The sequence below is a fragment of the Phasianus colchicus genome, chromosome Z (genome assembly GCF_987193195.1).
Source record: "Phasianus colchicus chromosome Z, bPhaCol1.hap1.1, whole genome shotgun sequence".
NCBI classification, from domain to species: Eukaryota; Metazoa; Chordata; class Aves; order Galliformes; family Phasianidae; genus Phasianus; species Phasianus colchicus.
In genome coordinates, this window is record NC_143476.1 from 10,592,911 (window position 1) to 10,617,112 (window position 24,202).

General features: G+C 45.2%; 1 protein-coding gene and 1 long non-coding RNA gene across 12 annotated transcripts in view; both read right to left on the reverse strand.

The window, feature by feature from the left end:
• LOC149912481 (uncharacterized) overlaps positions 1-11,783 on the reverse strand; it is a 34,090-nt gene extending 22,307 nt beyond the window's left edge. For 6 of the 7 annotated variants that reach the window (XR_016461916.1, XR_016461915.1, XR_016461911.1 and 3 more), the window contains exons 1-2: positions 11,093-11,783; positions 10,687-10,787 (exon numbers count right to left, since the gene is read on the reverse strand). This is a non-coding gene — a long non-coding RNA (uncharacterized LOC149912481). Of the gene's footprint in view, positions 1-10,682; positions 10,788-11,092 lie in introns of all 7 variants that reach the window. The other variant, XR_016461914.1, reaches the window with a different exon arrangement.
• Positions 11,784-11,822: 39 nt separating this feature from the next.
• LOC149912482 (uncharacterized) lies at positions 11,823-17,437 on the reverse strand. 5 transcript variants are annotated; one of them, XR_016461622.1, is made up of 4 exons: positions 16,505-17,433; positions 15,992-16,095; positions 13,426-13,567; positions 11,823-12,559 (listed from the first exon to the last, which is right to left on the reverse strand). XR_016461622.1 is itself a non-coding variant. In XM_090131321.1 (4 exons), the coding sequence occupies exons 1-4, from the start codon at positions 16,984-16,986 to the stop codon at positions 12,452-12,454; spliced, it is 783 nt and encodes a 260-aa protein (XP_089987447.1). In that variant the 5' UTR covers positions 16,987-17,435; the 3' UTR covers positions 11,823-12,451. The 5 variants fall into 5 exon arrangements, 1 of the variants encoding a protein (XP_089987447.1); XM_090131321.1 differs by having other exon boundaries at positions 13,426-13,514; positions 16,505-17,435; XR_016461625.1 differs by lacking the exon at positions 15,992-16,095 and having other exon boundaries at positions 16,505-17,437.
• Between the last annotated feature and the right edge of the window lie 6,765 nt (positions 17,438-24,202).

Consider the following 24,202-nt stretch of genomic DNA (forward strand, 5'->3'; position numbering starts at 1 on the left):
TCCTGATTTGTTCGCTTGCATCAGCCCAAGACATTTCCAAACCAAACCCTCCAGGTGGGCTGAGAGGGTATGGTCTATCTCCTCTGGTTCCTGACTATTGAGTCCCACCACGTCAGAAAGTACAGCACGTCAAAAAGTCTGTGCAGTGCTCAAAAGTGAGATGGGGAGAAGCTAGGTTGGCACGATGAGATATTCTGCACAGCCCTTACTAAGCTGATGCTCAGATAAATCCCTGCTGCCTAGTGTAAACTCCTTTACCTTTTACCTCCAGTTACCTCATCTAATGATCCTCTAGTAAGATGAGGTATATCCATTATGCCCTATCCCCCATTCTTCAGGTGCCCTCTGTGCTCTGTCTGAAGTCAACTCAGGCTCTGCAGGTGGCAGTATGTCCTACCTGTTGCTAAGTCCACACGTTCTCCTTTCCCTACCATGACATTGCTACCCAAAGCTTGCACAGTTGTAGAAGAAAAACAAAAGGACAAAAATGTTCTCCAGAAAATAAGTCCCCTTCTGTTAGCCTGGGCTCATGTAAGGGCCAGTCACCGAAGGAAGTTGTCGTAGTTTGGCCAGGTTTGGTGAGAGGGAGCTAAGGGATCTATGGACTGGGAAGACAAAAGGGTGGGGGAAGAAGCAAGAAAACCAGCAGCAGTGAACTAAGGGAAAAACTTCATTTAAAAAATACAGTGGCACAATGTGAGATAATAGAATACGATGGGATTTGGAGTTAATAACTCAAATAAAACAGGAGAGAGTTTACAAAACTGCATTCCTTACTCTAATGCTATAGGAGAGACAGCCAGGAGCACAGAGAGCAAAGAGAGGCAGTCTTGAGACTCCGCCAGTTTTATCTTTTTGTTCGAATGGAAATGGAACAATGAAGTCTTCTGAGAGTTGTAGCTCACTCTTTTCTTCTGAGACCAGGAAACCAGAAATGCTGGCAAGCCACTGAACTGCAGTACTAACCCTTTAACTCCCAGTACAGTGTGATGTTATGATGTGGAATGATTTTTGGTCAGTATAAGACCACAACAAGAGAGTATCTCTTGGAGCTAGGCTGCTTCCTGGGAAGGAGTGCTGTGTGGCCATAGAGCCCCTTTACCAGTTGGGGGAGCACAATTTTTCTTGCTATGATTACTGGTCTACCTGTGAATACTTTGCCCGGTATCTCCAAGAATCTGTCAGAAGCAATTTTGCTTCTTTGTGAGCAGGGCACCTACACTACCTTTATGTTGTGTGTTCAAACAGTGCTAGTCTGCAGCCATGTGCAAAGCCCTACGAAATCATTAGGGAAAAACTTGTGCCAAGACATCTGAAGGCACTTCTCCAGAAAATACAGGTGGGCAAAACACTGTGCACCTTCTCTCTGCCTTTGATCTCTTACTCTGATTCCCTGAGAAGGAAAGTGCAGAGGCTGAAAGGGAACCACAGGGCACTTTGACAGCCCGTCCACCAGTAGGGATGCATGCGGGACCGTGGCTATGCAACATGCCCACAGAGCCACTTGTCTTCAGCTCTGACAGCTACCTGCAAGGCTTGGACTTCAGTGACTCTGAATAGGGTGCTCACTCTTAACTACTGATACACTACAAACATTTCAGATAGTTACATTTAGTACTGTTGGAGCAAAGGTTTACTCTAGCTTCAATACATGGAAAACAGAATTTGCTTATAAGGCCTCCAAGGGTAGACATAATGGCTGCAATAAAATAAATCAGTGATCTACATTTGCTGCTGTTTTCCATCCCAAACATTTCACTGTCGGAGCATAATCAGCTGAGACTACAGATGAGCCTTTAAGAAATTAGCTTAGGAGTTACTGTGCTGTGATCAAGTTACAAAACAACAAGAGGCTCTAATACTTGGATTCAGAGTGCATGAAATTGCTATTCAATGTGAAGAATGATCATTTAATAAACCAACCTACTTGCCTTTCATCTGTCTTCACCACTTTCACCACAAGACTTACAGAAATGTCATTAGAAATTGACAGGCATCTCAGTTCAAACGCAGCCTCCTTCTGTAAGATAACAAATACTTAATTGCCACCCAGGGAGTAGGAATATATTTAAGTTTCCCCCACAGCCTTATGGAGTTTGCATCCAGGTCACCTACGTTCCTATAGAGCATGGAAAGCACAAGGAACAGATGTATAAGTATACACACACACTCAATTCACACCTCTCTACTTCTGTTCATTTTTTTCTCATGTGAACAAATGAAGAACCCATCTGGAGATCAAGGGGAAAACAAACAAAAACTGCACATAAATAGAAGGCATTCTGGGAGCCTGTGTAGCTACTTCTACTATAAACAGTAATTGAATAGATTGTTGATATGGTTTTCAGACTAAGAATTAGAGCCACATTTAACTCTCTTTCAGGCAAAGTCCCTGATCACGAGGCTTTCAGCTTTGCTCTTGTTGATGTTTCCTCACTGAGGAGCAGGAGGCAACTCTATGCTGAGCAGTTCATCAGCAGGATCTGTCTGGGATGGAAGACCCTTTCCCAGTTCGGAACCTGTTTGTAGCTGAATCTTATTTCTCCTCTCCAAAGTCTCAAGACAATACTGAATCCCGTGTTCCTGCACTGCCCTATACTGGTCAAGTGCTCTCATCACCTTATCCAACAGCATGGCCTTAAAAGTACACAGAACTGTGCTGCAGTTCAGCACATACAGGACTGCTGAACGTGACAGGCAGCTTCAGAGACACCCAGACTCGTCTGTGCCAGCAGCAGGAAACAAGGAGCACCCCAGAGCACCTCAACTTTCATCAGTGCCTGCATGTGGGGAACTGAGCCAAGTTCCTAGCTCCATGTGCACACCGACATGAGGACACCTATGTTCAGGAAAGCAATCAACTGGAAATTGAATCTCACTCTTCCTCTGAAATGTTGCAGTCTTCTTTACAACATTTTTAGATGATTGTATATGAACAGGAAAAAAAATCCATAAAGACATGATTTAATTAAAATTTGTCACCTTTGTTTGATCTTAAAGAGCACTTTCTCTATTAACAAATTCAATACATGAAGAAGGAAAGACAATTCAATCACTACAATCTCCACTAGATTTTTTTTTATCTCTCTCCATCAAAATATTTCTAATCCCTTTCTACATCTTTGGTATTCACCCAAAAGCTAATATTAAAATACACCCCATCTGCATTCTTATTTTCATCATTATAGATCAAAAGTATCTAAGATAATCTGTGATCCTGAGCAGATCCCAAGCAGCAGCCCAAATACAAAGTGACGAAGAATAGAAAAAAAAAAAAAGGATATGCAATAACTATTTCTCCTGCTATCATAGAATCACCGAGGTCGGAAAAGACCTGCAAGATCATCACCAATATTTCTCACTAAACCACGTCCCTCAACACGACATCTGAACATTCCTTGAATGCCTCCTGGGTCGGTGACTCCACCACCTCCCTGGGCAGCCCATTCCAGTGCCTGCCCACTCTTTCAGAGAAGTACTATTTCCTAATGTCCAACCTGAAGCTCCCCTGGTGCAACTCGAGGCCATTTCCTCTAGTCGTGTCACTAGTTACGTGGGAGAAGAGGCCGAGACCAGCTGGCTACAACTTCCCTTCAGGTAGGTAGAGAGAGCTATAACATCTCCCCTGAGCTTCCTCTTCAGCAGATTGAACAATGCCAGCTCCCTCAGCCAAGTTGGTAACAACCCACACCACTCTGTTAAAGAGAGGAGCTGCATAATATTGTGGCAGATTAAAATTACTCAAGTACCCCAATAGGCAGGAAGGTAAATATTAAAACTAAAGTCCAATGGGATCAAAAGAACCAAACATGATTTCCAATCGTGCGAATTTTAATTTCATTATTAGGGAGTCCCAAACTTCATGGAAACCAGGAGGATTCACCTCTCAAATAGATTTTACTAAAGGTGTTTTATCGTAGAGTTCTGCACTGAGCTCTCAGGTTTCCTATAAAGCTGCAAGGAAATCTGCCCCTCCAGCAAGTCTGTTACCTTGAACACATCCCATGTCACAGTGCATTTGGGAAGAGTGACAACTGCTAACTCTCCTTGTACACTTGTGTGTGCATTTACCCTAGAGGTCTCCCTGTAAGCAGTAAGCAAAGGCTGTCATTGCTCCAGATGTGTGATAATATGAGATCAGTGTCTGAAGCAGCCTGTCTGACAGTAAATCTCTGCTTTGAGGAAGAAGGTTAGATATCACATGGACTTCTTCATCATTCACACCTGTCACTTTTATTTCAAGCTGTGAGTAACTGTCTTATTTTGTAGGTTTTCTTCACAGCTGCAAAGCTCAAGTCTTTCGCTTCTGCCTTGCTACACATTCCACTGGAGTCACAGATAAGGTGCAAGATGGGCACCTTATCAGATGTTCCCCCAGACAACAGAGGAGATGCAGCCAGCACAGCTGCTGCTTCCACATGGCATTTCTTATCCCCCTTACATTTGAAAAACACAGGAACAGCTTCAGCTGTCAGTGAAGTGCTTTCTGAGAAGGCATACTGTTTTGGAAAGAGTAAAGCCATACTGCCACACTATGTAGTACAGGAGATGAACCAAAGATACACATACCCTACAATTCACACCAAGATTTACTTACATACTAAATAGAGATACAGAGAGTTTTTTAGATGGCTTTCTTAAAGTGACTTCCAGCTCGAGGCAAGGCAAAAATAAGAGATACATAAAATGAATACATAATAAGCAGTTAAGTTAAAAAAAGAAAAAAGAAGAGGGCTCAGATAAGGTCAATTTGCAATAGCTTAATAGGTTTGGGATGAAAGATGGGATTTGTGACTGTGATCAATCTGTAATACTTAGAGTTAAGGTCTACATGAAAATCTTTCATAATGGAAAGACTCACTGGTATGCCCCTACCTTTGTCAGCTGCTCACTTCTTAACTGTATATTGATGATCTTAAAGACAACTGCCATACTCTATTTCAGGCTATGAGTAAATACATGGAGAATACTCAGTACTGCAGTGCTGGCTGTCTTGTTATCTTTTTGGCAAAAAAGGCCAGTGGCTGAATGGTGCCTTTGAAAGACCTGACATTTCCCAAGCGAGCCTGGAAAGGAACACATTCTATCTTCTTTTCCCTACAAAGTTCCTGCTTAGCCCAGATTTTTGATTCAACAGAAGGGGATTGCAAGCTCATCAAATATGCCTGCAGCGTGTGACTACAGCTCTCCTGAGCTCTAAACCATTACATCTTTTTCTGAGAAAGGTACATTTGGCATGCAGGTTTGCCCAGGGAATATCAGCTTCTATGTTCTCCTTCATAATTCTATTCCATTTAGTCAGAGCTGCAGCCAAACAGAGAATGCCATGACCATTGCTACAAACATCTCAAATGATCTCTAAGAAGTCAGAAAGAAGATCTGAACTTTGAGAATAACGATGACTAATGATGGTTACTGCCTGAGTTTGTAGCCCCATCATCTGGAAACAGTGATGAAGTGAGAACATACGTGCACACACAGCTCCAGCAATTAGATTTCCTGCACCATAAATTGACCACTTTCAATGGTCATTTCTTTCTAATAACTTGCAACTTTCCATCCTGCAACAAAACATCATCCTTCAACCCAGTAGAGATCTGTATTGCTTCCTTTATGTTTTGAAAGTTACAGTTTTTATGAGATAAGAAGAGGCCAAGGGGAGAAGTTGGACATACTGCTCATTTTCTGCTGAGCCATACCTGTAACATACTCTGTGGGATCCTCTTACTTTCCACAGCATGTCATTTTTAATTGCCATATCATAAAATAGTTTTTAATGCATTGAACATTAAGGGATTTAAATCTCTTTAATGCTCCTGGATGGTAACCTCTCAAGGTTCATACTGAGGCCAGCTCCATATAATAAATAGAATGTGGGCAAAAAAGCAGTAACAGAAATTAATGACAAGTATTGTAGAGAATATGTGAAACACTTGAAATAAGATCTCTAGGAGTTTTGCATTGCCAATAATAAGCCAAAGCAGTAAGTGAGGGAGGAAGGAAGGAGGGAAGGAATATTTCTGTTCTTTCCGGGGTAAAGTCATTTATTACTCTCCAAGCAAAAGGTTTTATACAATTTAATACAGGTCAAGATGTGTGAAATCAAACCTAAACAAGGAAGAACCCACAACAGCAATCAGATGTGCATAGGCTGGGGTGAAGCAGTAAGAAAACCATAGTATCACTGTACTCAATGGAAGGTTAATCTTGAAGATATGAAAGTGCTGTCAGCAGAGGTATATGCAATGTTTCAAAAACAGTAATGTATACAATGCAATATGAGCCAGTCTGGGGAACTTAACAGCTGTCTTATCCTGACTAACTATGCAATTTACAGAAATCTGTGATTATTTAAGAAATGTGGATAGCAATACCTATACTAGCAGGAGCGAATGGGATCATTTTAGCTAACTTGAAGATTTTCCTATCAAATTATCTCCAAAGAATGAAGAGAAATCAAATTTACGTAATTGAGTTCAGCATATAGGTATTTGAAACCAATTAAGGTTATTTAAATCCTTTGTGTCATTAATGAGCGGTTTCAGATAAGGAAAAGCTCTCTCAATGCACCATTAACAAGCCCAGCAACACTTGTGAAATGAGCTGCAGCTTGGACACACATCAGTGCATCAGGTCATACAGGAGGAGATGCCTTTTCAGAGCACATTTTGGCTGTTCTCACAAAACCAGTCAGAAAGCTCCCCATCTGTCTTCTCCAAAGGTATTTTTAGTATCCGAGACAAAGACTTGTTACAAAAGCCTATCAGAATCCTAACAGTTGATAATTGTGGGGTTATTTTATTTTATTAAGGTTATTATTTTTTGCTAGTTTCAGTGACTGAACTAAATGATCTTCATTAGTTTGCAAATATTAGGTCTTGTACCTAAGTGCATGTATTTGTAAGTATCCCAGTAGATATCTATGATACATGAGCACTGACAAGTTCCCATGAATGACAGTGCTTGGAATACCAAATTCATTCTTGCTTACATAAAGGATTTTTTCTAATTCTATTTGAATTATTCTAAATAATACACAATCTTTTCTGCTTGTTATATGGGTAAAAAGGCACGTCACTTGTAACCACTATGCTATTTTGCAATAGCATCTACGTCATCTCTGAAGTTTTGAAAACTTCAGATTCAAAAAGAAACTTCATCTCATCTCACATTACTTACATGCCAACCGTAACTGTTAAGTTGTTCTGAGTATCCCATAGCCAAAGAAAATGCAAATTTTGCATATTTTTCCTTTTCATACATTCTTCCTCAATTCTGAAAGGCATTTTCCATAGAATAACAGAGACTTTTGCGTTCAAGCAAGTCCATCTGTTAAAAGTTAGATAATTTAACAGATTCATCTTCTCAGGCTAAGTTTATACTCAGCAGCTTTCCAGGAGGAGTGCCCAAGTGATCATGACGGCCAAGTTCAAGGCTGGGCAAGCTGTAGTCAAGGTCTCTACCTACTGCAGTTTAACAGTCACATCAAGGCTGAATCAGTCCTTCATCCAGTGAATCAATATATTAAAGCTAGACTCAAACTACAGCAAATCTCAAACGCACAAATGCAGACTTCTGCTCCGACCTGCACAACATCTGAATGAATGCCATAGGGTAAGCGGGTTAGATACAAGTCCTACAAAACTCAAAAAATGAAAGACAACAGTCACAAATCACTCATAATGAATAGGCATACAAGAATTCTGAGAACCTTGATCTTGCCACAGTAAACTCAAGAGACTGGAAACTCTTAAAAAGCACCGTTGGGAAAGTTTTAACAATTCCATCAACAGCAAGACTGTTCCTGACTGCCTGATCAGATTGAAGCAGGGTAGCAATAAATCTCATCAGCTCAGGATGAAGAGGAGGTAGTACTGTCTGGACACCAAAGGAAAAAGAGGACTACATGGAAAAGTTTGCACTTCAATAAATGCCTGGGGAAAAAAAAAAAAAAAAAGAGGAAACGACCAAATCTGAGAATAAGGCACAGAGAGGAGTGAATACAGCTGAGATTCATCCAAGCAACAAACTTACGAATGAACTGGTGACGCTGGGGAGATGAAGTCAGCTATGCCACCAAACATTAAGATAGAGATGGTAAACAATACAGAAAACAGAATCAAATGAAACTAGACCTTTGACTTCTAAAACGTCCCCACATAATCACTGCTAAGCTTTCTTTGAGCAAACCTAGAACTATGCCTGCTTTCTTGTTAACCTAGGAAGAAATCAAAGCTCGTAGTCCAGAATAAAGTTTCAAGCCAAACTGGATTACCAAGGTAAAATCAAGAATCTGTAAACAAGGGGAGGAACATCAGATGAAAAGCCAGAAATGTAGTTAAAAGGCAGGCAGTGCCCAGGGATTTGAGATAAAGGGCACAGACTTCACCTACAGACCAGTTAATTGACACTGCACATGCTACTGCAACTGAAGAGCATGGGAAGCCTCCTCAGCCCTCTGACTACTATTAAATCTTGGTAGAGGAGATCCTAATAGAAAAGAAATTAGCTTCAAGCCAATTACAAATGAAAATCCTTTCATTCATCTGTGTTTGCCATGCTGTACACTGATATTCTCTTCCAAATAATAATAATTTGACATTAAATTGGTCTGCAAGGCCCATAATGTGACTTAATTGCATATTAGGACACAGATTTCCATTGCTCTGGCTCCACACCATCAGTTTGAGTCGTGTGCTAAATGCAGCATATTTCAGATCAAAAGCCAGGTGCCTTGACCATGCAACCCCTACCGTGAGTCTTTTACTGAACTCCATGAATCCATGTATGGCTGTAATGCACCCTGAGCCTTCTGAGTTCATAGGATGACACTGTTTAGGCATCTCATACTGCTGCTGAGACCTTCAGCTCCAATTCTATCTATCTGATCCATACTGAATCTTCTTCATTAATTTGTCAATCCATCACCAAGAAAAAGCCCAGTCCCTCTGCACACGGATGCAATAAGGGAGCCCCAGGTTATGAAGGCAATATTTACCAGATGATTTTCTATCCAGATGATTTTTCTCACTTTTACATAGGACCAGCCTGACTTCCTTGCTAGCATCGCAGACGTCACACTGCCAAGGCCTGTCACCTCTTCTGGAAAACACAACTGCATCAATGCTTCTTCCTTGACAGGAGGATAGGTAACAGAAGGAGGCCCTGGCCTTGCCCCATCATCAGTCACATAAGACCTCTACAGAGGAGTTGGGGCAGCTTTCTTGTCGGCTCTGTGGTGGTTGGAAACAGATCTAAACAGCTACAGTTAGAATTGTCTCAAGCTCTCAGGACAATTTCCTTCAAACTGCTCTCCCAAAAAAGCACTTCCACACAGTAAGCCTCAGTAACAGAAGAGGTCTGTCTTTTCAACAGAATTTCTGTTTCTTAGCTAAATGCCATAGCAGTACTCTTCAGAGCAGGAAATCTGCCATAGTGATTGTCTCCAAGCCACAAATACGATCAGGTAGAATAATGCCCTCTGATCTTTAACTTGACACAAAACTATTTACTTGTTGAAGTAGATAGGTAGGAAAGGAGCATTTCAGAAGACCCAGAGCCAGTCATTCACAACCTTTAAACGTGCATCTGCATAATCTGGAGTGTGCGAGCCACAAAAGAGTCGTAAATGGAACCTGCCTTCCAGGAAGAGATGGCAGTTTGACTCAATAAGTCACGCTGCAACTCTCAGCAAAACAGAGCATACACAGCTCAGTGCTCAACTCCTTTCCTGACATTAAAGGCTACAAGTGAACAGAACCAAACGGCTAGAACTGCCGTGGATCTCTGCTCTAGACATCATTCTCACCTGTTGATTCAGTACTGCAATCAAGTTTTAAGTTTCCTTCACAAAAACTCCAGCTCCCATTTAGTACCAGTGATTATGCCACATGGGTTATCCTGCCTTTGTCTAGAAGTACAGCAAAAAGCTGGCATGTTGGGAAATTATCCAAATGGGAGTACCCTTTCAAATAAGGGGTCTGCATAGTGTTGAGCATGGATCAGATGCTTCTTCGGTGCTGCATAACTTGGGGTTCTTAGCATCTAAAGGGACATGAGTTATTTATTATTCTGTCCTTATAGCATTCGATCTAATAAACAGCAGGTCAAATGGTATCTTACAGACTCTGAGTGCCTTTCATACCAGGATCCTAATGGACCAGTACACCCCCAGCACCAAACAAATACACCAGGAGTACAGGACAGAGCAGTTAAATTGTTATCTTCCTCAAAGTACATAAGACACCACATCCCAGAAAGAACAGTACCGCATGGAAGGATTTGCGTGCCTCCTTAAAATAGAATTTCTGCTCTCTAGAATCAGCCATCCAAAAATTAGACATATTATCTTAAGTTACTATTTACATTCCCTATATAAGAGAAAGGAGTGATTAAGGATAGCAACCCATACCCTTTCAAGACAGCCATCTGGGATGGGAAAGATTAAGCTTCCTCTGTAGATGCACTTAGAACGTCCACAGCAGCCAAATCTGATCTTCAGCCAGCTTAACTTCACACCTAACGGTTACAGGTTTGATGTCAAGTGAGATGATTTGTACCCCAGTTGGTACTGACAAGGAAGTCAGAACAGGCTGGAATCAAAGTATTTGAAGGGTGCTTAGGACAAGATAAGTAGAGCCATCTATATTGATACATAAAAATACGGGAATTTTAAGAAATACATACATCCATCTGGTACTGACGATCCATTATTTTGCTATGCCCTCAGTGCTCCACACAGTTCTGCTGGATTTTCTTCATCTTGTAATGAGCGACCCATCTGTGGACTCAAGACCAGAGAAATGTATTGGTAAGGACTGGGAACCAAAAAAATCCATTTTTGACTAGCAACTATTTCTATAATATTATAGGGATGTTTTAAATTCTTTCTTGCTATAACAGAGTGACTGAGTTACTGGCCCACCATTTTCTACTACCTGAGCATCTCCAAATATACTGCTATGCACACACAAGCATAAACAGAGATTATGTCAACCTCTTATTTAAATAAACTTGAATATAGGAACTCAAGAAAAATAATTTATGATTAATGTGGCATTGTAAGTATTTACAGACTCCTTCTCTAGCTTACTTTTAGAACAGAAATTCTTGCTGATGTTTTCATGATGTCCATTCTTACTTCTTGACTTCCATTTTGCCTTCTTGCTTTCAAGAAAACAAACGATAAAATATACTATTAAGCAATTAGTTCTCTGCTTAGATGCCTCTGCTTGCAAGTTGTTCTACTGCAGGATTTCTCTTTACTCCACAATACTACAGTTTGCCAGGTTTTCGTGTTTGCCCTAGATAATTCCCAACTGCAGTGAACACATGCTAGAAAACCTTAGTTATACTGTATAATCAATGAATACACAGACATTATAATTACGAAACACAAGAGAGTTTGGCTAAGCAGATTATTACATACACCAAAGAAAGAATAGATAAGAGTGCTTTCGCTTACCTGGGCTTGCTGTAAAACCCCAAAGAAGGGATCTCCAGAAAAAGATCCTTCCCCACTGGTAGTCAGCTCTTAAATGGGTCTAGGAGAGGTGCAGCCAGGCTCCACTCCTTCCAGCAGCACAGCTGAATTGCCTTCACCTGTGCTCCCAGGGCTGACTCATTGCTCGCCTCAGGTGATCAATCAGAGGTTCAGGCCATTCTTCCCATACATATATACACCACAAAAATCAAACTACAGCTTCAGAAATACATGTAAGCACACTGCTTACACATCCTTGCTTCTCGGCCAGGATGCTGGGTTTTACCCAACCCGAGCTATTGCTCCCCTCTACTCTGTCCTTGTGAGGCCGCATCTGGAGTACTGCATCCCAGTACAGTAAGGATGTGGAGCTGCTGAAGCAGGTCCAGAGGTGGCCTTGGAGATGATGAGAGGACTGGAGAACATTTCCTGTGAAGAAAGGCTGAGGGAGCTGGGCTTGTGTAGTTTGGAGAAGAGAAGGCTCTGGGCAGGCCTTATTGCAGCCTCCCAGTACTTGAAGGGAGCTTACAAGTTTTTACACAGTCTGCTAGTAATAGGACAGGGGGAAATGATTTTAAATTAAAAAGGGGGCAATTTAAGTTAGATGTTAGGAGGAAATGCTGTACCCAGAGGTTGGTGAGGCGCTGGCACAGCTGCCCAGAGAAGCTGTGGTGCCCCATCCCTGGAGGCGCTCGAGGCCAGGCTGGATGGGGCCCTGGGCAGCTGAGCTGGTGGGGGGCAGCCCTGCACATGGCAGGGGTTGGGGCTGGGGGGGCCTGTAAGGTCCTTTCCAATCTAAGCCATTATATGATTCTATGATCTTCCAAAGGTATGTGAAGGTTGACGTGTTTTTGCACCTTTTTAATCATTATAAATTAAACCATTTCACAATGTTAGATTAAGGATGATACTTACTACAATGGTTGTGCAAGAAGTGCAGATATGAGATCAGCCAGGGGCTTTTATCCCTCACCAACTCTTGATTAAGGCGAATGCCAGGAAGTCCATGGAAAGCAGTGACTTCATAAGGTGACAGCCAAAAGCTAGACCCTCAAATAGGAAGGATCTGCATAATTCCTTCAAAAGACACAACAGTCTAGCTGAAGTTTTGGCCCTGAAAGCATTGCCCCAGCAATCTTTGTATTCAGATCTGCAGCAGTGAATTATGGCTATATATTTTTATATATAGTTAAATTATTAAGTTATTAAATTATAATTAATCAAATTAATTAAAAGTGATAGAATTTAGTGTGTTATCATGTACAAGTAAAAAATCCCAGTTGTTATATTCTTCCAGACAAAGATTTTTCACATGCTTTGAACCATTAAAACAAGGACATCCAGTGCTTCCAAGGACAATAACAGCATACACTACTGAGGGATATTTAAGAAAGTGTATAGGTTATTAAACCTTGTTCAAAGCATGCAATTAAACTTAGTGCTATTTTCTTTTCTACTCGGAACTTAATATTCAGATGAAAAACTAACTACCAAATCAAATTATTACATTTCTAGTATTTCTAATGAAGAAACAACTTTCTTTCAAACAACCAACACAGAAGTCTGTTTTTATATATTATCACTCTGAGTTACATTATCCAGTTAAAAATACCCCAGATGTAAGGGAATCTATTCCTTTGAACACAGAAAATAGGCAGTTATAACAATTCAAACAACAAAATGTTCCCTCACGTTACATAAGAAGACGTGAGAAACCAGCAGACCATCTGGCAAAAAAAAAAAAAAAAAAGTGTACTTCACTAACTGTGAACTTGTGGAGGCTTTTTTTCTTAGCATAAAACCAGCCAGCATTCCTTTACCCATTAACTATTTTGAACATGCACTGGAAATCAAGGGCTGGCACTGAAGATAAACATGTCATTTTTCTACAAGGGAGACATTACAAAGAAGTTGTTCTTACATGGTAAATAATAGAAACTCACAGAAGAGCAGGATGAAATAGTGCAGTTCTTCCAGTACTTGGCTGTACAGCTGAATACGGACATCAATCTGCCAATCTTCTTTCTAACTTCTGAAGAAAACACAATGGCTCAGCTGTGAAAAGTTTCCTGGACTATCAAGTAACTGGAAGGGAAAAAAAAACAACAACAATGAAGACTGATAATGCTCTGTTTTACCTAACATAGTAATTATAACCTCATATGCTGTTTTATTCCCTCACAATTACTTGGCCCTGTGCAGATGTTTTCAATATATTGATATTACAGTGAAAAACAAGTAGACAAAACAAGGTTTTACCAACACACCTCTTTTAAAAGCCCTATTTATTAGTGTGCCATTTTCAAATTTAGTGATAACATATTTTGAGCTAGGAAGAGAGTCATTATCATGCTAATATCTATTAATCATTGTAATTATGAAAAAACAATTAGATACATGTTGCATCACCTGACTGAATATCCCTATGATGCATCTGTGGTTTACATCTACTGACTTTCTGATTAGCAAAAATAAACCAAATCAAGTAAGACCTCTCATCTGTGGCTTGGTTTCCAAATTATATTCAACACCTAGCACGTATATCTTCTGTTACTGCAGGTCTATATTTGTGCTGTCTATTTTCATGTCACATCACCAAAACCTTTTTTCCTTGAGCTTGTTTTTTTAAGTGTTAAAGATGATGCCTCAGTTAGATGGAGAGCCAGCTCCAGGCACAAGAGATGTACCAGCAGAACCAGAGATACTAGGGTAGCAAAGTACAGGACCCAAACCTCCAGACAACTGAATTCCGGCCATGCAGCATGCACGTAAATGCTGACCAACCAAGTCAAATACTTAGTTTTTAATGACAGTAAATCTTCATGTAGGTGTTCTTCAAGGTACTGTGACACTCGTTTCAAAACTGACTTGTTTCTACCTAATTCAACTCTGTGGCTATTTGTCATTCTGGTTGTCACACTGCTGCAGCACTCTAGTCACAGGCCATAACCTCAGTGACTAAGGACTGAACAAACAGGACACAAAGCTGCCAGGTGGCCTAGAGAAAATGAGTTTTCCTCTAGTCACAGCTAAATAGAGTGGATTGCTGAATGTTTGGAAGAGAGCACCAAAGAGAGAAAACCAAGTTTTAATCTGCTTCTCTGTCTCAGAATTTGGAACTGACTTTGTTTCCTGACAAAGTTATCCACAGACAGCGTGGATAGAGACAAAAAATTTATCCAAAACCCATAGGAAGTTAAAGGCATTGTCTTGCTCCTACCGCACCCCCCCAAAAACAAAACTGAAAAAAAAAAGTTGGAGAATAATGAGAGAAGCTCAGAGAGGATACAGTCCCTGAGGAAGGGCAGGAATTCAGGAAGCAAAGCCTGGTTAAATGTGAGGCAGGTGTCTGATCATTTGAAAAAGATAAGCATACTGATGTGGATCTGAGATTCAGCTGCAGTCAAAGGCTTTAGTGAGAGAAATTCTAGAGAGATGTCAAGGATGGAGGATGGATTGTTGCCATGATGAAATCAGAGGAGAGTTCAGAATACCAATAAGTTTAGGAATGGAATGCCTGGAAAGAAGTTAGAAGGGTGGGGGGAGGGAGGGGTCACAGGTGGGTTTCCTCTGTGTAGGAAAAAAAAAAAACTGAGTGCAAGAAAGGCATCCAAAGACACTAGAATAGATTACATGGAAACAAAATAGAGAAAAGCAAATGAGATGTTTGTATTAGTGACAGGAGGAAAGGAAGAGTAAGTGGCAAGAGACAGAAATCAAAGCCAAGAGAGTGTATAGTGTCTTTTATCATAGAATCCTTAGGGTTGGAACAGACCTTTAGAAGTCATCTAGTCCAACTCCTCTGCAGTGAACAGGGACATTTACATCTACATCAGGTTCCCCATGGTTTAATCCAGCACACTGCCTTGAAAGTCACTAGGGACACAGCATCCACCGCATCTCTGGGCGATCTGTTCCACTGCCTTACCACCCTTACTGTAAAAAAACTTTTTCCTTATATCTAACCTAAATCCATCCTTTTTAAGCTTGAAACCATTTCCCCTGGTCCTATCACAACAGACCCTGATAAAGAGTCTATCACCTTTGTTCCTGTAGCTCCCACTGAGATCCTGAAATGCCACAATCACCTCAGAGCCTTCTCTTCTCCAGGCTGAGCAGCCCCAGCTCTTTCAGCCTGTCCTCATAGGAGAGGTGCTTCACCCCTTGGATAATTCTTATGGCCCTCCACTCAATACAATCCAACGGGTCTACGTCTCTCCTGTACTGAGGACTCCACATCTGGACACAGGACTCCAGGTAAGGTCTCACCAGCGCAAAGTAGAGAGGTGCAAGACCTTGCACTTGAATTTGCTGAGGCTCATGAGGCTCTCCCAGGCCGAGTGCTCAAGCCCGTCCAGGTCCATTTGGTGGCACCCCATCCCTCCGGTGTGCTGACCACAGCCCACAGCTCGGTGTCATCTACAGACCTGCTGAGGGAACACTCAGCCCCACTGCCAATCTCACTGACACAAAAGAACATCAGTCCCAGCAACGTGCGACACCACTTGCCTCCGATCTCCAGCGAGACGTCGAGCCACTGAGCACCAGCCTCTGGGCACCGTCCTGCAGCCACTTCTTCGTCCAGGCTTCTCCTCACAGAAACCACCAAAGCCCTGCGCAGAGAGGGATGTGGGAGCAGGAGAAGCAACGCGGGAGCAGGAGAACACTCACACTGCAGAGGTGGATCTCTAGCACCTCATTTTCCCAGCAGAACCACCCACAGAAGACACAGCCTGGACTAACTGAGACAGCAGCCAGGTTCACATGAAGCGCCGCCATTTCACACAGCGGCCGCCGAGCACAGCAACGACGGAACAGCAGCCCTGCCTGCGTGTGGCAGCTGAGGCGCTTTCGCCGACACAACCCGCAGCTTCCATCTCCACAAGCCGCCCGGTCTGCCGGCGCCCAGCAGCACCCGGGGCTCCGCAGCTGCGGCGTCAGCCTTCCGCCGGGCGCGGCCGCGGCCACTCGGCGCCTCCGGAGCTGCGGCCGCCGGGCCGTCAACGGGAGCCGCGCACTCACCGCTCGCCCGGCGGCGCCGACGGCCGCCCTCGCCGCGCGGTCCCGCGTCCGAGCGGCTCGCGGCTTCTCCTCGTTAAAGCGGCCCGGGCGATCCTCGCGCCCCGCCGCCTCCGCTCCGCCCCCGAGGCTTTTTCCAGGCGAGCCCCGGCGACGTCCCCGCCGCGTCGGCCGCTCTCGCGAGAGCCGCCCGGCCGAGAGCCGCGCGGCCGCTCCGTCGCCTCGGGGAGCCGTGAGTGAGGGAAGCGGCCGGAACCGCGCCGCGCCTCGCGGGCCGTCGCTGCGCTTCTGGCGGGAACGGCTCCGAAGCGGCGAACCTCGGCGGTCGAGGCGTCCGCACTTCGCGGTGATGCCGGAGGACGTGCCGCAGTGTGGGAAGTCTCCACATAACGCTCTGGGACGGCGTCTCGGATAAAGCAGACGTTCTTCGCGGTTGCGGTGGCGGCCTCCTGCAAGCAGGAGAGCCCGAGAAAGCAGGGTTCCATCTTTCATCCCCTCTGCCCGACGCTGCTCTCTTTCTGCCCCGGTTCCTCACAAATACAGGCAAACACAGGAAAAATGTATTTCTGCAGAGTTTAATGTCGCTACAGAAGAAGGCAGTACGTGACAAGTGGTTCATTTGTTCACATCTCACTCTTTCACTAACACTGCAAAATCCAGTGCTTTGTTTTCCAACTGCCGACTGCTCAACCCTGCCAAATACAGAAATGATGCACCGATCTGTAACATGAAACTTGGCTGGCAGTTATCCTGGTCAGCTTTTATCATTTCCACGTAGACTTCATGGGTTTCCTCATTGCTGCAGGTTAATCGTAGGCCTTGTCAGCAATCTGTGTCAGTGGCCGTACGTTCAGGTGTTGTGATGACAGATAATGATGAATGCCCGTGATATCAGAGGTGACTGTTGGTGGTACGGCAGCAGAGGCTGAACCTTCCTACAAATACTCCATTACGTTTTGTTGTCGTGCCAGCAGATGGCAGCAGAGCTGCAGTTTCCATCGAAATCAACAGCAGGCATTACTTTTGGAGCAATGTGTGCGTGACATTCAGCATTTTGGTCTCTTATCTACTTATCTGTTGGTAAAACGTGTGAGTGTTTCAAAAACATGTTTAAGACAGAATTAGTTATGCCAAGGATGAATACACAGCAAGAAAGCTGGCTAAATTCCCAGCAGAATTAACTTTCTGTTTCTAATGATCAGTGAGAAATTAGCTGGTAACACATCTGAGGAGCTGCCAATCTGGGTTTGTCCAGCTAGCTCAGCACAGGTGATACCAGCAAGCAAGCAATGACATAAAAATACTCAGCATGAAGTGCCTTTTGCAAAGAGTTGCCAGAGCATTTCAGATCAGCACAGACTGTTGGGAAGTTTCTATCAGTGCTGTACTATTTCATCAAGGATTAATGTAAGTGCAGTGCCATCATTGCCCTCCATTTACTGAAGGGGCCTCCACACATTCTGGTTGTTGGCAGACACTCAAAGATGTGGAAGGTTTGATAGGTAAAAGAGCAGCTCCCTCCTTTTCCGTGACAGCTCTTTGTTCCTTAAACATCTGTATGTGATGTGTTATACTTTTAAGATGTTTATTTTTTATTTTTCAGATTGTAGAGATTGATGGTTGTGTTTGTTTGTTTGTTTGTTTTTCCCATAACTGACTGTCTTAAAGAAACACAAATAGTTTGAAAACCATTCTTCCCAGAATGCATCTTCTAGGTGACAGGAATAACAGTTCTTATTTAACCTGGAGCTAGAAAGGATGGATAAGGGAACTGGCAGCTCTACACTTTCTTATTTAAAGAAAATATATATATATATAGCTGAAAGGAATCATGTAGTATGTAATGCAGCTATCAATATATCTGGGTGCTTTTTTTTTTTTTTTTTTTTTTTGGTCATCTACTGATCTTTCTTGTATTTCAGATTGATCAAGCAATCCACCAGCTTTGCAGAATTATGCCTACCCCGCAAGCCAGAAATGCTTCAAACCCATCAGAAGACATCTGTAAATACCTTGGCACAGCCCTTCTCCAGATCAGCCCAGTGAGGGCTGAAATAACTCATGATTCCAGCTGACAACGTGCTGCTTTCTAACAGACGTTTTGCAGGAAGGGTTCTTTCCTTTGTCATTTGGCACAAACCTTTTCCTGCAGAGAATTAAAAATAAATTTCACTGCCGGAAAGATGTGGAGATCATCAACACTGCGTTGCCTCTTGCTCCCAAAACATGCTGACATGACTAAAAGGTCACAGCACTTCTATGGTACGTTGCTTGATCAACACACTCACATTCACACTCTATTATAAAATGAAAGAAGTTTGTGTCATGGTTCTCCAGAGTGCAGAATTCTGTACTTAGCTGCTAAAAATGAGTGTCTCACAGCTGAACCTTGGCAGAAATCCATCAGGGGAAGAAGGGCCTTGAGGCTGTGCAGCAATGAGGAGGGCTGAGTTCCTCTCCAGTGCTGTTTTCCAAGCCAGAGTCCAAACCAAGAGAGCTTGCAGCACTGGAGAATGAGCTACAAACGGCCATTTGAAGCATCTCTTCAAGCACTTCTCATCTGCCCAGAACAGAAGGCCACAATCAGTGTTAATTCTTTTTCAGGCAGCATGGGATTTCTGTCTGCCTTGGTATGCAGCAAAGACACTGGACTTTGGCTTTTAATGTCTCACAGTGATTTTCCAACAAGAAAACAAAGGAAGAAGAAGTATAAAGGCTCCTTGTGCTTTGGTAAATCACCCAAGCAATCACAAGTGAAGATGAGAATGGTGAAAGCTCACTGCTGATGTACCGAAATCTTCATGTGCTATATCAAACCTGCAAGGAATGCAATGGACAAATGACAAGCTCACGTCTCTCTTCTGACAAGGTTTTGGCTGCAGTGACAGCCTTCTTTCTGAGTCAAATCTTACCATCCTCCCAGCAACAAGCTCTACCTGCTGAATGGCATATTGCTGGGAGCATCCTTCCACAATCCAGTAATGGTCAGAACAGAACTGTGAGCTTGATTTCTTGGAAAATCAGGCTGTGTCTGAATGTATTCCAGCACAGAGCAGGAGAAGAGACGGTACTGAGCAGCATGGCAGCAGGTAAACAAGGCATCGTGTGCACTTTAGAAAGTAGAGCTTTCCTGTGACGGGCAAGGGAGCAAGATGGGGGAAGATGGATGGAATCAAAGACTGCGGCCCTTGGTGGGAAGGGAAAAGCTAACTTCAGTGTGGGACACAAGCAATAAGGACAGGATTTGGAGAGTTTTCTGCTTTCTATTGAGGTGTTCAGCACCTCACCACTCTTAGAATTTTTCTCCTAGTATCGGATCTGACTGTGTGGGTTCCAAATGCCCCAGGCAGAGGAATAACTCAGTTTGGATTCCTCTCACATGTAGTAGAAGAGGGCAAAGGAAAGGCAATCTGCAGACACCATCTCCTCCAGCAATTTGTAAACCTAGCAGATCTGCCCCATGCTTTATTTATGAGTGAGTGCAATAGAACATTTGGCCTTGTGTCAGCTGGAGGAGCTGACTGCTGAACTGAATGGAAGATTTCAGTTTTTCCTTTCAGCCATAGAGATAATCAAGCAATCTGAGTCAGAACACGCTGGTCTTCCTTTACAGTTACACAGTTTGGGCCCTGATGACTTCAGCTGTTGAAAATAATGCAGCCTAGTCACCTCCTGGGACGGTGACAGCAGTGGAAATGTGAAATTGCTGCCTTCCCTTTTCTTTTTCATGGTTTAGACTCTAAGGTTAGTGTTGCTAGCTAGGTTTGTCATGTTTCTAATGTTATTAGAAATGTAGCAGCAGAGCTCCAGATAGACACCAAAAGAAGTGAAGCTTCTATCTTCATGTGGGCTGGACTCTTAACTGTACGCTTTTTAATAAAGGAGATTATTTTGTATGCCAGCATTTTCTACAATAGAGATTAGTGTGTGTAATACTTTCCATGTATCATCTTTCCTCCTTTCTCACATGAGTTACTCCCCTAAACAGAAAGTTTGATAAGGGCAAACTAAGAGTTACCTGAAAGCTGCAATAACTGATAAGAACACATCAGCAGAACCAAAGCGTGATTTCTCTTCTGGAGGTTTTATTAGAAATGCAAGTATTCTGCTGTTCAGATAGAAAATCCTTAATAAATCTCTGCTGTCAAATCATATTAGTACAAAAACTGAGATGGTAATGTCTCAGATTTTTTTTCCTTTAAAAAGCCAAACGGTTGAGCTCAATACAAATACCTGTAAGTGACAGAGATTTAATATTTAAGCCAGCATTTAGTGAAGAAATGCTTAAGCAATTCAAATTCCATTATTTTAAAGTTATTCTCTCTACTCCTAACTAGCCTATTGATATTGGTACAATAAGATGTGCAGTACTTTCAAGAGGTGTGTTTTCTTTATTTTCCTATGTATTTATCACTTTATTTTCATTTCAGTAAAACCAGCTGAATGCACAGTTTGAAATTCTATTGATGTATTTTGAAGCCTTCCTGGAGTGACGACATCAGTGGGCATTGGGCAACTGCTGTCATCTCCCTGTACTTGTGGAAGGCTTTTGACATGTTCCCACATTGCATCCTTATCTCTGAGGTGGAGAGAGATGGATTTGAAGGCTGAATCATTCTGTGGGTAAATAATTGGTCTGATGGTCACAGCCAGAGGTTGTTATCACCGGTTCTGAGTCCGGGTGGAGGCCAGTCGTGAGTGGTGTCCCCTAAGGGTCCATCCTGGGACTGGTGCTCTTCAGCATTTTCATCAATGTCACAGGCAGTGGAAACAACACACGGAGGGTGGTGAGGCACTGGAACAGGTTGCCCAAGGAGGCTGTGGATGCCCCATCCCTGCAGGCATGCAAGGCCAGGCTGGATGTGGCTCTGGGCAGCCTGGGCTGCTGGTTGTGACTGCACACAGCAGGGGGGTTAAAACTACGTGATCACTGTGGTCCTTTTCAACCCAGGCCATTCCATGATTCTATGATTCCATGACACAAGTGTACCCTCAGCAAATTTGCTGATGATACCCAGTGAGGTGGTACAGCTGGCAGAGTAGAAGGGAGGGATGCGATCCAGAGGGACCTCCCGGCATGGAGTCCCCAGTCACTGAGACAGTGCCGGGCAGCGGTGCCCAGCAGCTGCTCCCTGGCAGGGGCTCTCCCTCAGCTGAGGTCATTCCCTGCTTGGAATTCCGCATGGAACCGGAACCCCAGAGCCGAGTGCATCACAGAACATGCTGCGTTTGGGGGCCTGCAGGGCTGCCCTGCGTGCTGCCTGGTCCCCAGCCATTCCCTGTGAGGTGACACTGCGCTGTGATGTCACAGTGGTACCTCGTGCGCCCTCGTGGCAGCGGTGGGAGCGGTGGCTCAGTCCGCTTGTGGGACCCGCAGGAAGCGGAACCAGAGAGAGCGTTGCGTCTACCTGGAGATTTCCTGCTGTCATGGAGCGGCTGAGAGCCCTTCGAGGTGAGTCCCTCCACCTCTCCGCACGCCGTGACGCCGCCCGAGCGCACGTGTGCCTCCAGAGTCAGTTCAGGCCGCGCCGGCAGCACCGTCCTCGCTCTGCTGAGCGCAGCTGCCCGCCGTGGTTTCCCCGGCACCCCAGCAAGGGGAAAGCTCCCTCCCCCGTCCCCGCCAACCGTGGGGCTGGAGGAGCGTTCCTCCCAGAGCCGGCCGGATGCTCGGCCCTGGCTCCGAGCGACACCGGCGGCAGCTGCTCCGCTCTTTGCTTCCAGGTCTCTTTGCCTGTGTGGGCTGCGTGCCCAGACGTACGCGTCGCAGGGAGAGAAGCAGGGTGCCGAGCCCTGTCCCTGTCTCTGCTGTGACTGTGCTGCAACAGCGCCTGCAAGACCGGGAGGTGAGCTGGGGACGTCCGGCCGTGAATCCTTGCCGTGGCGCAGTGCCGTGGTCCTGTGGGTGCCGGGCCGCGGCACCACACCGGCACGGTGATGGGTGGCAGTGGGCGGCTCCCCGAGAGCAAGGGCAAAGCAAAGCATGACTGGTCCCTGTCCCCAGGGTGATCGAGCACAGGTGTACCGCGAGCTGGAGGGCGCCCTGTGGGAAGACGACAGCCGCCCGCCGTGCGGAGTGGTGAACCGGCTGCTGGCAGAGGTGTCCCGGGACCTGACGGCAGCCCAGGTGAGGGGTTACAGCCAAAGGCAAAGGGAGCCGCTGCCCGTGCTGGTGTTGTGCTGGTGGACGGCGGTGGCTCAGCCCTTCCCAGGGTCTCAGGCAGTCTCCTGGACGGTGTGTCACCAGTGACTCCTTTTCAGGGTGGCAGGGACAACATGAGGATGGCTGCCAGCAACGTCCTGGTGGCTCTGGCCCGGATGCATTTCAGCTTGGTGATGGCTGAGCTCCAGGGCCAGCTGAAGGCCATCGGGGAGAAACCCAAGGATTTCGTGCTCATCACCCTCAGCAAACTGTTCGGCATCTACGGTAGAGTGCTCTCAGCCACCCTACACCTATGACAACTGGGGAAAGGGGTCTTTCCTCTCTGGGGGATGCAGGGCTTCGCCCCCTCCTCTGTTGCTGCCAGGGCTCTGACTGTGGACCTCTCCTTCCTCTCTGCAGCTCCACAGTGCATCCCCTTCACGTGGCTGATGCTGGCTGGCCTGCGCAGTGTGGTGGGCCAGGTGAGGAGCGGCCGGACCCTGCGCCTCGCTTGTGCTGGTGAGTGCTGGCTCCAGAGCAGGGGGCCTTGGGACAGCCCTTGCACCTCGCCCTGCTGCAGGCTCTCACAGGCTGCCTTTTCTCTCACTCTCTTTAAACACAGAAAATAACAATTACTATTCATATATGTTTCTTTAATTTTGTTTTCTCAGTTGTGAAACAGTGGCTGGAAGGAGTGAAGATTCACTTGTCCTCTGGATCCCAATGCCCCTGGCCTGCCATGGAGAAAGAGCAGATCTATGAGAACCTTCAGGAACTGCTCTTCTCTGTGCTGAGGAACTGGCAGGACTGCCAGGAGGAGGAGGTGAGCCTTGCTGCGCTCCCAGCCCAGGGTGGCAGCGGGGGCACCCATGTGGCAGCTCTGTCTGTGCCCAGTGGGCTGGCAGCTGAGCAGTGATGGGAGGGAGTGGGCTGGCTCTGCAAAGGGCCCCGAAGTGGCTCTGTGGCAGGGAGCAGCTGCATGTCACAGCACTGTGGCAGGATGAGCTGGGGATGAGGGTCTGGGGAAAACCTGCCTGCCCTCCAGAGCGAGCCCATCTCCTGCTGGGCGTGGGGGTTGGGGAAGGGGAAGGGAAAGAGAAAGCCTTCTCTGTAGGAAGGGCAGACCTTCGGTCTTTGATGCCGGGCCTCTGCCATCCCTCTCCAGGACAAACAGGCCGTCCTCGGGGCCGTGGCTGCCATGCTGGATGTTCTCCTGCAAGAGGAGCTGCACCAAGAGCACGTCTGGGAGCAGCTCCTCTGGCTCGTGCACCCGTGTCAGGAGATCCAAGACACCTGCAGGGTGGCCAAGGTGAGACGCTGTGCAGGGCTCAGGGTGGACGTGGGGCCAGTGCAAGTGCCACGAGGGGTCGGGGGGTGCAGGGAGGAGGTGGGGAGCCCTTGGAGAAAGGAGGAATGGGTGCCTGAGAGCCTGAGGAGCTCTGTGCTAGCAACGGGGGGGAACCACATCCAGTTGCATCTGACTGGAGGAGAAGAGGGCTGCTGGGTGGGAAATGCCTGCAAATGATGCCCAAACACAGCTTGTTTGAGAGCAGAGAGACTCT

What these genes read in the sequence shown, in the direction of transcription:
- LOC149912482 (XM_090131321.1), bottom strand. Translation starts at nt 16,986, where the DNA reads ATGGAACCCTGCTTTCTCGGGCTCTCCTGCTTGCAGGAGGCCGCCACC. An exon ending in TCGGCGCCGCCGGGCGAGCG is followed by an intron (nt 16,096 to 16,504) that starts GTGAGTGCGCGG and finishes CTCTCTGCGCAG; the next exon opens with GGCTTTGGTGGTTTCTGTGA. An exon ending in CGTCTCGCTGGAGATCGGAG is followed by an intron (nt 13,515 to 15,991) that starts GCAAGTGGTGTC and finishes TGTTTTCTTCAG; the next exon opens with AAGTTAGAAAGAAGATTGGC.